The sequence below is a fragment of the Aricia agestis genome, chromosome 12 (assembly GCF_905147365.1).
Source record: "Aricia agestis chromosome 12, ilAriAges1.1, whole genome shotgun sequence".
Classification (NCBI taxonomy): domain Eukaryota; kingdom Metazoa; phylum Arthropoda; class Insecta; order Lepidoptera; family Lycaenidae; genus Aricia; species Aricia agestis.
The window spans coordinates 15,445,948-15,459,272 of NC_056417.1; the positions used below are offsets into that span (position 1 = coordinate 15,445,948).

At 43.1% G+C, this 13,325-nt stretch overlaps 1 protein-coding gene across 1 annotated transcript in view; it reads left to right on the forward strand.

Annotated features, from left to right (window-relative positions):
• The window catches only part of LOC121732501 (dynein axonemal heavy chain 3), a 64,749-nt gene that overhangs the window by 23,518 nt on the left and 27,906 nt on the right, over window positions 1-13,325 (forward strand). Inside the window, exons 28-47 of the mRNA XM_042122402.1 lie at window positions 585-786; window positions 1,138-1,290; window positions 1,593-1,816; window positions 2,261-2,429; window positions 2,822-2,927; window positions 3,481-3,647; window positions 4,007-4,121; window positions 4,615-4,829; window positions 5,539-5,745; window positions 6,287-6,502; window positions 6,771-6,956; window positions 7,294-7,520; window positions 7,805-7,985; window positions 8,678-8,825; window positions 9,130-9,218; window positions 9,593-9,706; window positions 9,986-10,117; window positions 10,441-10,601; window positions 11,741-11,884; window positions 12,168-12,287. Of these exons, the coding sequence (XP_041978336.1) occupies window positions 585-786; window positions 1,138-1,290; window positions 1,593-1,816; window positions 2,261-2,429; window positions 2,822-2,927; window positions 3,481-3,647; window positions 4,007-4,121; window positions 4,615-4,829; window positions 5,539-5,745; window positions 6,287-6,502; window positions 6,771-6,956; window positions 7,294-7,520; window positions 7,805-7,985; window positions 8,678-8,825; window positions 9,130-9,218; window positions 9,593-9,706; window positions 9,986-10,117; window positions 10,441-10,601; window positions 11,741-11,884; window positions 12,168-12,287 (3,276 nt within the window). The remainder of the gene's footprint in view (window positions 1-584; window positions 787-1,137; window positions 1,291-1,592; window positions 1,817-2,260; window positions 2,430-2,821; window positions 2,928-3,480; window positions 3,648-4,006; window positions 4,122-4,614; window positions 4,830-5,538; window positions 5,746-6,286; window positions 6,503-6,770; window positions 6,957-7,293; window positions 7,521-7,804; window positions 7,986-8,677; window positions 8,826-9,129; window positions 9,219-9,592; window positions 9,707-9,985; window positions 10,118-10,440; window positions 10,602-11,740; window positions 11,885-12,167; window positions 12,288-13,325) is intronic.

Below are 13,325 nucleotides of genomic sequence, written 5' to 3' on the forward strand. Positions count from 1 at the left end.
GCGGCTCGTCCCTAGTGGGTTGGTGACGCTTCTCCACGGGTGACAAGGAGGAAGGGGATAATTCCGACAACAAACGTTTACCGGACGAGTATGTCGGAGAACGAGGAGTTTTGTCACTTCTACTAAACGGGTTTGTATCTTTATCAGGCGGCATATTATTTTGGCTCGACATTGTGAGTTAATTTAAAATTTAAATGTACCAATTACACTTATTAATTTACTTTAGACGTAACAAGAGTTTAGCTTAATAATCACAGTCAGCTGATCGCAAGACCGGCCGGCGCCGCGCGAGCGGTACCGACACACACAATATTTTACCTACCTACAATTCCCTAAATAAAAGTGAACAAACAAATTTACTTACCGAGTTAAATCCAAGAAAAAAACGAGCAAATGTGTTAAAAAACTTACAGTACACGTAGATTACACCGTTACCTAGCTATTTACACACACTCAGCACGAATTTACCGATTTAAAACCACCGAAAATAATTTTTAATCCCGGAGCGCACGTCAGACGATGTTAACCGTTCGGAGTCCGCGGGGGGAGGGGGCACAACTGCTCAAACTAATCTCATTCATCAGGCTGGCGCGCAAGATAGTACAAGCATACAAGCTGTGCTCGGAGCAGCTCTCCTCCCAGAACCACTACGACTACGGCATGCGCGCGGTGAAGGCGGTGCTGCTGGCCGCCGCCGCGCTGCGCCGCGCCAGCCCCGCGCTGGACGAGGAGCGCATAGTGCTGCGCGCGGTCCTCGACGTCAACATGCCCAAGTTCCTCAAGGAGGTATGGAGGAATCTCCAGTTGGTTCAGGGTTCATTCATGTACTGGTAGTTCACACTGTAACGTATTATATTGCAAGGGTAACAAGATAGGTTATTCCAAACGTATCGTGATAGAACGTATGTTACTTGGACCATTTGATAAAAATTTTTTGGCTTCCCATTCATAAAAACGGTAGACCGAAAATTGGCGTTGACAGCAGACATTGCACAATATACTCTACCAAATGCCTTAGCTTATCTGTTGCAAGATGTATTCAATCTGTGGGTAACCATCTTGTTTTTTGCATACAATTTAGGGTACATCAGCCTTTTTGGCTCCCCTGCAGTTACTTAAAATCCTCAATATCGCCAGGACGTGCCTCTCTTCTCTGGCATCACCTCAGACCTGTTCCCTGGAGTGGAGGTACCGCAGCCGGACCGCGACGAGCTGCTCGCGTGCATCCGCCAGGAGCTAGCTAAACGAAACCTCCAGTCGACAGACTGGTATACGGAGAAGATACTGCAGGTTGGTGGATGGGAAAGGTTGAGATTTATACTCGCCCCCAACTAAATTGCAAGAGGAAGGCGCTTGTAATTAATTTTGGTGGGAAGAAGTGAGCGGGGTGATGCACACCGAAAAAAGCTAGTAAGTAGATCATTGATCAAACCATGACGAGGGATTACTAGCTGTTTAGTTTCGCCAAGTAATCTTAAAGTTGTGCGCAACCTTTGTTATTCCTTACTCGCTGAACAAAATGCCTACTAAAACTATTATAGTTTTATGTTTCTACATAATATTATGATTCATAACCGTTTCTCCATTTTCAGATTTACGAAATGATGCTCGTCCGTCACGGATTCATGATAGTTGGTCCGGCGATGGGCGGCAAGACGCAGGCTTACCAGACCCTAGCCGAAGCCCTGCGAGCTCTACAGCTGATGAAGCCACCGCCGAGACATCAGGAGTACGGCGCGGTCTACAGGATCATCAACCCTAAAGCCATAACCATGGGTCAGCTGTATGGATGCTTCGACCCGGTGTCGCATGAGTGGTGAGTGTAATGAATAAGGCTGAGGGCTGAGGCCTATCGTCGTAGTATTTGACGATGAGGATATCGTCAAATACTATTTAAACTATTGGGCTGGAATGGGTTAGCTTTTAAGAAAACTTCTAAGAAATGGAGGGATGTTTCCAGAAAATAACTTTTACTCTTTGACTTTAGAATAACCTAACACGAAGACTATTAACCATGCTGTTAACATTCTTACATAAGGAGAAATAAGAGTAGGGTGATTCCTGTTATCGTGTTTAGGACGCGACGTGCGAAACGCATTTGTACGTTCTTGTGACGTATGAAATATGCGTACACGTGATCGCCTGGCGTGTGCGCGGATTTTTTATACCAAGTCAAAACTGCTGTTCTTCTTTAATTCTAATACATTTCTACTGTATTCGAAACTTCTTGTTTGTGTTTAACCGTATATTTATTGCGCAGGTCAGATGGCGTTGTATCTGTAGCGTTCCGCGAGTTCGCGACGTCGGCGACTCGGGAACGCAAGTGGATCGTGCTGGACGGGCCGGTCGACGCGCGGTGGATAGAGGACATGAACACCGTGCTGGACGACAACAGGAAGCTGTGTCTCATGAGCGGGGAGATTATACAGGTCTTAAACCAGTTTTATTGCTGCTACTTGGTCTTATTATGCCTCCACTCTCGTCGAAAAGATAACATGATGGTTTTTGTTACCAGTATTTTGATATGGGATGGAAGAGGTTGATTAATATTTAATGATGATAAAAATAGAAGTCGCTTAATCTATTCAGTGCAGCCAGCGTCGCCATGGGGTCTTCCTATTTTACTTGTTATTTGTATGAATGATTGTGGGTTCAACTTATGACAACTTTCATCAAGATCCTTGCCGCAATATTATACGTTTCAGTTTTCACGTAACAACGCGCACGCTATACGCTGCCGCCATTTTGATTTCAAATTTGCATAATGGCGGACAATGAACTTTTTATATCTAATTGTCCTTTCTGTGTAACGATTGTACAGATGACGGCCAAGATGAACCTGATATTCGAGGCGGCGGACTTAGAGTTCGCGTCGCCGGCCACCGTCTCCCGCTGCGGCATGATCTACATGGAGCCTGAACAGCTGGGTACGTCGATCATAGATGAATTCACACGTTTGGGACTTCTAGCGCCATTATTGCCGATAGTTTATACAAAATATAACAAGGTTAAGTGTATGTGTTGAAGAAAGGGTCTTGTTTTCTAAGAATACTGTCATATCTGACACTGACAGGGGGGGTAGTTATTAGTTAATCTGTCACTACTGGACGGAGGTAACTTTCTGCCGCGCACTGTAAAACTCTGGAATGAACTGTCACCAGCAGTATTTCCGGACCGATACGATCTGCAAACCTCCAAGAAAAGAGCGTATACCCTCTTAAAAGGCCGGCAACGCACCTGCAGCTCTTCTGATGTTGCGAGTGTCCATGGGCGACGGTAGTTGCTTACCATCAGGTGACCCGTTTGCTCGTTTGCCCCCTTATTTATTAAAAAATAAAAAAAGTTCAGGTAACAAGTATGAGTAAGGAACTGGTATATTATCCTACAGTAACAAAAGATGTTGACGACAAAAAAACATTAGACATTTCATGATAACGCTGCTTGTCCCAGAACCGGGTAATAAGTTTATCACGTGACCAGGTTGGCGCGCGTTCCACGCGTCGTACTTCGCCTCGCTAAGCGCGCGTCTGATCCCGGAGCAGCTGGAACTGCTGCAGGAGCTGGTGGGGTGGCTGGTGCCGCCGCTTCTGGACCACCTGGCCCGGTGCCGACACTTCGTGCGCGTCGGCGAGATACACCAGTACTATGTGAGTACAGACCAGTTACTTCGCGTCGCTGAGCGCGCGCCTGATCCCCGAGCAGCTGGAGCAGGTGGGGTGGCTGGTGCCGCCGCTGCTGGACCACCTCACCCGGTGCCGACACTTCGTGCGCGTCGGCGAGATACACCAGTGTCGTTTTCAATTCGTAATTTTTGTAAAAAAAAAAGCAATATTTTATAATATTATATTAACCTTTCAGTGGCCTTTCTTTTATATTTTTATAACGTTTTATTAGCAAAATTTTCATAAATATTATATTTGCATGTTTCCTATTATTTTTGGTGATTTTTATCTGTATTTCCGTCCTTCTTTACATACCAAACTGTAATAAGTTGTTTGTTGATCAGTCGTTCAGCCGTCTGCTGTCGTGTCTGCTGGAGGGTGAGACACAGGTGAGCACGGTGTGGCTGCAGTGCACCTTCCTCTTCGCGCTGCTGTGGGGACTCGCCGCTACGCTTACAGGTGATGAATAAATCATTTATTGCCAGAAAGAAGTTACAGCTTAGTTTTATCCATTATTTCCATCTATGTTTTTTATATGTCACAGTAAACTAACTGCAATTAATTAAATAACTAGCGCGTTCATTAAGACAACATTTTATTGAAAGACTAAAGGACTACTTGTCAAGTCGTTAAACTCATTAATAACGCACTTTCAAGTTAATCAAAAAAAATATCGATACACTGCTATTATTGACGCAGTGGAAAATAATTAACTAAATTTTCATCACCTGACTGATTTTATATCCGCTATGTTTTAAGGGCTTTTATGTTACAAATTACAATTACCTAATTGGACGTTGAGTGACGACTGTTCAGTCAACGTTCGGCCAAATTATTCAATTAAATGTTGTCATTCAATGAACGCGCTAGTTATTCAACCAAATTCATGGCATCATACACTTGCTGTTTCTCTTCCTAAGGGGAATTTATCATGATTAGGTATGTCTTCCAGGCGAGAGCCGCAAAACCTTCGACTCGTACTTCCGAAAGCTGCTGGACGGCCAAGTGAGCGCGCACCCTCGACCCAAGGCGTTCAAGCTGAACAAGAGCCAGGTGTTCCCAGATCGAGACACAGTCTTTGACTTTGTGTACGATAAACGCAACAACGGCAGCTGGGTGCAGTGGACTGAACTGGAGAAGGAGGTGCCCATTGCGCCCGATGCCAAGGTCAGTAGGATGTTGAGAATACAGAAAGTTTGAATCAAAGCGATTAGAGTATTGATTTGAATTTTCTGTATCCGGCGGCTATATCAAGCTTGTGTCCCGAAATATAACCCTGTTTACTGGCTAGTGTTCACGATGTCATGAATCGACGCCATACTGTTGATTCGTTCCGAAATATCATGATTAGTGGCTAGTGCATTAGACATAGAAAATGTATCACACCCAAATTACTTGTAATGTCAGTTTCATACACTTACTACAAATAAGTCTCACTTTTATTACCAATACAATAATATGGTCGCACACCCGCACGAAATGGCTTCGAATTCCTAATGTGATAAGCACCAGTCAGTATACTGAGTTATATTTCGGAACACACGCCAACTAATGCTCTATAGTCTACAATCTATACATTCACGCACAGCCGTGAGTCACACGTATCAGTCCATTAAACGAAACCTTCATTGAATGACTAGATGATGCCCGCAACTCCGTTGCGCCAAAACTCGTTTATCGTGCGAAAACCGTACATTTTTCCGGGACAAAAAGTATCCTATGTCCTGTCCCGGGACTCAAAGTATCTCCATGCCAAATTTCAGCAAAATCGGTTCAGCGGTTTGGGCGTAAAGATGTAACAGACAGACAGACAGACACACTTTCGCATGTAGGTATAATATTAATAGGAAAGTGTGGATTTGTCTTCCTCTGACAGGTGAACGAGATAATAGTCCTGACGAACGAGAACGCGTGTCTCCGGTACTTCGTGAGCCGCATGGTCGCCTGCCGCGTCCCCGTGCTGCTGGTCGGACCCACCGGGACGGGCAAGTCCTCGCTCGTACTGGACTACCTGCTCTCCCTGCCGCGGGACAAGTACATCACGAATACTATCACCTTCTCCGCCAGGACTACTGCTAATCAGGTGAGGAGTTTTTAAATATAAGGTAATTTACTAAGATAGAGTCTACTCGTGTTATGCGATATATTTAGTTACATTTCCATCAAAATTGCTTACTTTTTAAACTTTCGCGTTGCATATTAATTAAAACTTTTTAATCGGGACTTAACGCGACTTATTCAAGTAGTAATGCTACTACGAGTACATACTTTTTCTCGACGTTTCTTGAATAAGTCGCGTTAAGTCCCGATTAAAAAGTTTTAAAAATTGCTTACTATATTGTAGTAATGTGAAACTTAATATGCCTACATAATGCGAATTTGCTATTTCACATAAATCGTATATAAACTACTTATGACATCGGGCCCATCTCATTTGACTGATATTATTTGATTTGACAATAATTAGAATTAAAGTAAACCGTAAATGCGCCATGATCCTATTTTGTTGGTAGATTTGATTAAAAGTAGAGATTACTGTACTGCTGTACGTCTAAGCAGCATGGGCTGCTTATGTCTTCTAAGATATTACGATCAAATCTTGTAATTCATGTGTCAATTTATAGACGCAAGACATAATAATGTCGAAAGTGGATCGTCGGCGGAAGGGCGTGTTCGGGCCGTCGATGGGCAAGAAGTGCGTGCTGTTCGTGGACGACGTGTCCATGCCGCAGCGGGAGGAGTTCGGCGCGCAGCCGCCCCTGGAGCTGCTGCGCCAGTGGCTCGCTCACGGACACCTGTACGACCTGCGCTCTGCTGCTAGACAAGAGCTCCTGGACGTGGTACTTTAACTCATCTCTACTTAATAATACGAAATTATTGCAGCGTTATTCCTTGATACGTCTAGTCAGCTTCTTATCAAAAAACAATAAGTTTTGTCATTTGCAAAGAAAAGAAGTGCTGAAGTTGGACAATGATCTTGCAATAAAATGTAGTCTATTACAAGAAGGCGAATCCCTATCATCATATTGTAAAGTAATAAAATTTGTAAGTAGCCTTCTATCAAGTAGTTTCATCTCTGTCGCATACAACTCTCTTTCTCTCTCACAGCTGCTCGTGGCTGCCATGTTACCGCCCGGCGGGGGCTCCAACGAGGTGACGTCACGGCTGACCCGCCACACGATACTCGTGGGTCTGGACGCCTTCGCCGACGCTACACTCACTAAGATATTCACCACCATCATGGACTGGCACTTCGAGAAGGACTTCCCAGAGATCATTGTTAGAGCGAGCAAGGTATATTTCCACTCTTTAAATCCCTTGCCTAATAGGTACAAGATTGTAGGCGAATTTGGAGAATCGTCGAGAGAATCGACGCGTGTATATATTTATTAATAACCTAAATAACTATACCAATAATAACGTTTTGTCAACAACGGCTTGTCTGATCAGTGATCACTAACAACCAATAGCGTGTCCCCTGGTTTTTCGCGGCTTACTATGTCTAAGACCTAAGTCAAAATCTGTGCCGTTCCCTTATTTCGGTGGTTTTCGCGATCTTAAAGTTGTGCTCGTCTTTTAAGATTAAGATTTTAAAAGTGTGTTCCGTCGCGGTTTGACACGAAATGCGCAGGCGGTGGTATCAGCGACTCTGGGCGTGTACCGTGCGGCGCGCGCGGCGTTCCTGCCCACGCCCACCCGCTGCCACTACGTGTTCAACCTGCGCGACTTCTCGCGCGTAGTACGCGGCGTCCTGCTAGTGCCCGCGCCGCGCATGCGCGACCTGTCCAAGCTGGTGCTACTGTGGCTGCACGAAGTGTACAGAGTGTTCGCCGACCGCCTCGTCGATGATGATGATAGGTATGCTTGTTTTAGAAAGCTACATTTGGTTACCATATTCTGTACGATTGTGTCAGTCTGAGTTACAGTACCTATCTTGAGACAGCAGTAATGTTGTCTGAATAGTAATAATATTAAATTAAGAAGTTTAAAAACATTCCTCGATTCAATTTTTTGAATGTATTTTTTCTGACTTTTCTAAGTCAGAATAAAAATTTAACCGATAACGACAAAGACAGACTCTTCAACATTATAACAAACCTCTTTTTTGTCGGGGGCTAAAAACAAATGAAAACTATTTTCAGGAACAAGCTATTCGACATAGTGTACAAGGAGACGTACGCGAGCTACCGCGTCCACCTCGACCAGGTGCTGAGCGAGCTGGGCTACGTGCCGGATGGCGAGAAGTGTGCGGAGCGACACGCGGCTGACGTGTTCTTCGGCAACTACATGGAGCCTGACGCCGATCCGAAGGTGTACGATCAGGTAAGCGAGGGAGTCATTTTTTCTCTCTCGGCTTTTTAATAGCAATGACAGAATATGTTTGAAAATTGCATTTTTTATAGTATTTGTATAATTATAACTTTAAATGGTTTGTTTATTACCTGTGTTGCTAATAAATAGTAATGGTATTGTACGGGTCTGTACACCTGTGTAAGGTGTACAGACCCGTACCTGATAATGATTTAAGAGTAATGTTATAAGAATAAGTGATAGCGTATTATAGCAGACACATTTTATATACACAAAGATAATGATGAGTATAGCAAAAATTAAAACATTACGAAATCGTTCAAATATTGAGATATTATGCTGACCTAGGAATGTGCGATGCTTGCATCACACAGGGGGCCTATTATGAGCTCTTAAATCCATTCACTTTACGTCCTTATACAATATACAGTCAGTATAAGGACGTAAAGTGAATGGATTTAAAAGCTCATAATAGGCCCCCTGGTATATTTTGTAAATTGTTTATCGCGCGAATAACTTAAGTTTTTCCTTTCCCGGGACACACCAGCAAAATCGGTTCAGCGGTTGGGGTGTGAAGAGGTAACATACAGACAGACGGACATACAGACCAGCCATAGTTGAAACCATCACTCACATAAAAAAGTGATGCAGAACTTAAGATTATAGTTGTGTCTGTCATAATATATAAAGTTGTGTGTGAACAGGTAACGGACGTAAACGACATGTGCGCCAAGATGGAGTACTACGTAGAGCAGTACAACATGATGTCCGCGGCGCCGATGAGCCTCGTCATGTTCCGGTACGCGCTGCACCATGTTTCGCGAGCGGCGCGCGTGCTGCTGCAGGACAACGGTGAGAGAGAGAGAAAGAGAAATAAAGTAATACTTTAAACACACTGATGAAAACGGTATATGTGATAGAAACGGAACTCATTCTCTGTTCTGTTCTTGGAAAGAGAAGGAGAAATTAATAATTTTCAATCGAACTAACTCCGCCATCCGTGATCCGCCAATCGCCATCTCGTTTAAGTCAATCTAACGATTGAGATGTCAATATTTAATAGCATTAGGCTAGTTCTTGTAAGCTGATGGTATTGAGCTTTGAGATTCTTAGTTCATAATTATCAACTCTCTAACAGTTCTATATTATATTTTAGGTAATTTGCTGTTGGTCGGAGTCGGTGGCAGCGGACGAAGCAGTGCAGTGAAGTTGGCTGCGTTTATTTTGGAAATGAACGTCGTGCAGGTACAATATTGCTTCGCATTGATGCGCTAAGGCTGCGCCAGTGTAATTTATATTTTATAAATCCGGTTTTCTGTCATGAAAGCGGGACGGGACGGGGAAGATGGATATAGGCTCCTTCTATATGCATCTTCTATATCATCCCATACATATCATAAGCACAAATAGGCCTACGTCGCGTCGCTGCTGCGACCTGAGGCGTCAAAGTCAAATATTCTTTATATATGAAATAGTATGAGGTAAGCCGCTCTTCGTGTGTAAATGTAGCGTTGCGACGCTGCCGCGTGGTGTCGCTTTGGTGTGGTCTTGCCTTCAAACTTATATTTTGTTTGATATTATATTATATTTGTTTTTTTTTATGTCATGTGTGATTGCAGGTGGAGATCTCGCGGTCATACGGGCAGCACGAGTGGCGTGAGGACCTCAAGAAGTTGCTCATGAAGGCCGGCATCGGTGGCAAACCGATCGTCTTCTTGTTCTCCGATACGCAAGTAAGTCATTCATAATCAAACTATTTTATAAGGTCAAAATTGCGATGGCCAAAACACAGTCCTACGACTGCTTTAGACGCGCGTCGACTAGTGCCACTATCCAGTAAATAGTTTTTGACAACAAGGTGCTTTAGACATTTGCATTTTGGACCCTACAGTGTCATTTGTACATGATTTAAATTAGAACGAACACTGAGACCCATTTTGTGATTCAAACTTTCGTGTATCTAGTATAATTTTCTTTTTTTTTTTTGTAATTAATTAACATCCGCTTGTCAGATAATGTACGAGGGCATGGTGGAGGACATCAACATGCTGCTCAACTCCGGCGACATCCCCAACCTGTACGCGCTCGACGACCGCGTCGAGATACTCGAAAGCATGCAGGCCGCCATCCGCGACGTGCGATCCGTAAGTATAGCTATCCTAGAGAAACTACCCTACACTATTCAATTATTGGAGCACACGTAAAGTACACGAAAATTTTAAAAATACGTGTGGCATACGGACACGGTGGTAGGTCATCATATTAATATTATGGTTCGATTCTACAGGCTGTAACAAAACTAAGTGATAATACTTTACTTAAAAGAGAAAAAAAAGTTGGTCTTTCAGCACTGCCACTTTCACAGTGAACTCTCTACAAGGAACACATACTCACCTTAAAGTACTATCACTTAGTTTTGGTACACCTTGTATAGTAATTCTCTTACCAATATAAAAAAAATCACCAGGGTAAGAAGATCGAGACGACCCCACTTGCGATGTTCGGCTTCTACGTGGAGCGTGTGCGTGCGAACCTGCGCGTCGCATTCGCCGCGTCGCCCATAGGGGACGAGTTCCGCGTGCGCCTGCGCATGTTCCCCTCCCTCATCAACTGCTGCACCATTGACTGGTACGTACGTGCACGCGTGAACGTACACGTTCGTATACGCACATGCGTACATGTCATATTGTGTCGAATAAAAGTCTATTTATTCATTTATATTATACGTGCACGCATGGACGTATACGCATGTGCACTTATAGTGCAATATTTATGTAAATGCAATGCCACAAATGCTTAATGATGGATTTCAGATTTTTGGGATTTCTTTGACGATTTGTTGCTATGTTTATTAAAGTGTAAAAAATCTGTGGGAATATGTGTGTGGCCGCCACAAAGGAAGATCTTCCGACCGAGCGAGGTGTTATGCTCGGTCAGGCCGGAGCCCACGTGATACATCTCAGCTGTCGTATGTATACCGACGCGCTCAGAAAACTTCGATAGCGCGATGCAGGAATGTTAGGCGAATTGTGGGTACCGCCACATCACTCCCCCCCGAAGACCGGAGGTCGAATCTTGAAGTCTTGTCGCTTGAGTCGCCTAGTGCCAGTGAGTTCCAGTGAGTCGGAACTGTTGCAGTGAGTCCCAGTGAGTCGGAACTGTAAGCTGCTGCACTGGATCCAGTGAGTCGGATAAGCTGCCGTGCGGGGCCGATGCTACGTGCTGACCAGGAGAGATGTGCTCTGCTTGCTGACCGGTCGGTGTAGTGCGAGAGCCCGATGATGCCGATGCGGAGTCGCCCAGGCCGCGGTACATTGCGGCTAGTGGACGATGTACCCGATGAGGCGATGCTGGCTGGCGCGGTGCGGAGGGGTGGGGGGTGTTGATGATGAAGGAGGCGTGTTCTGTCGAGGGTCACCAATGTGGGATATGTGTGGTGGCCAAAGGAAGATCTTCCGACCGAGCGAGGTGTTATGCTCGGTCAGGCCGGAGCCCACGTGATACATCTCAGCTGTCGTATATATACCGACGCGCTCAGAAAACTTCGATAGCGCGATGCAGGAATGTTAGGCGAATTGTGGGTACCGCCACAAATCAAACAAATCATTTACTATAGAATGTGGTGAATGAATGTTTAGTACAACAAAATTTTATTAGCTACTTAACACATTGTATGGTATTCCATATAACTAGTAATTAAAGTAATACCAATGACAATTTATTTTGCAGAAGTTAAAATTAAAGTTTTTTAATAAATTTCATATAAGGTTCACAGCATGGCCGCCAGAGGCGCTGGAGCGCGTGGCGTCGATGTTCGTTAGTAACATGGAGGATGTTGACGAACAGACACGGTTCGCCTGCGTCGCCGTCTGCCAGCTGTTCCATACCTCGGTTGTCGAGCTCAGCGAGAGGTGTGTAAACCAATCCGAGTATAGTACCTAACACACGAAAATCATTAAATCAGCAGGGTGTTATGTCTGAGACGAATGACTACTTATAAATTGAATAAAACTCCCTGATTCCGGACTTTAGTTTTAATATACTTAGGGCCTGTTTCTTTACTTCCTGATAAGGCTATCCACCAATTAACTTGACAGATCAAGTATGGAGAATCTGTCAAAAAAGTTGCGAATAGCCTATTAGGCACTTTATCAGAAAGTGGTGAAACAGACCCTTAAATTGTCTTTTTATCAGATTCTACGCGGAACAGAGACGGAAGGTATATGTGACACCGACCAGCTACCTCGAACTGCTGAAGTCATTCCAGGGTCTGTACACGTTGAAGGTGGATCAGATCACGAAGGCCAGGATCCGGTACGTCTCAATTCAATAGTAGATTAAATCAGAAGAATGCCGACAGGCCATGATATAAATGATAATAATAACAATAATGATGTAATAGTTATGTATTTATATTACTCTTAATGCTGATGAAATAAAAGTTGATGCTTTAATTGATGATTATAAACATATAGTTAAAGGAATAATCACGTATCTTATAGACGATGAAAATAGTTACTTCTAAAGCGTTGGTGACTGTCGTGTTGAAGATTACATTTTTAACGAAAAAACTAATTATGATGAAAACGATTAGATAGATGCTGGTGATTTCTATAATATTATTGACAGTTGCGTCGTGATAACGATGATGATCATATTATAAAGGGGGTTGCTCTAATAAATAGTGTTGCAAATAATACTATTGTTGTGAACCTCTCTAATAAATAATCTAAGTAAAGCGTTTGACTTCGTTGATCATAAGCGATTATTAGATAAATTGGAAAAATACGGTATTCGGGGAAATGTACTTAAATTGTTTAAATCATATCTTACAGGTAGGAAGCAGTGTGTAGAAATAAGTCAACTTGAACAAAACAAAGAAATTTCGCATAGATCAGAATATGAAGATTCTGAATGCGGAGTGCCGCAGGGTAGCATGTTGGGACCAAATCTCTTTTTAATCTACATAAATGATCTGCCAGAAATAATAAAATATGACTGTAGTATGTTCGCTGATGATACCACTCTCTTAATAAAATGCCCAAGAAATATATTAAATGAGGAATTGCAAAATGAAATTAAAAATGTTACAAATTGGCTACAAACTAATAATCTTACGGTAAATTTAGAAAAAACAAAAATTATTAAGTTTTATAAAGAAAATATTGACGAAAATAAACATTTAGAAAATAAAATAACGCCAATCAAATGTGTATCATCAGCTACTTTCCTAGGGATACATATAGATAAAAACCTGAATTGGAAAATGCATATAGATATTACCTGTAATAAACTTAATAGATTCATATTTGCGCTTAAAAGAATTAAAAATATAGTATCGAAGGAAGCCAC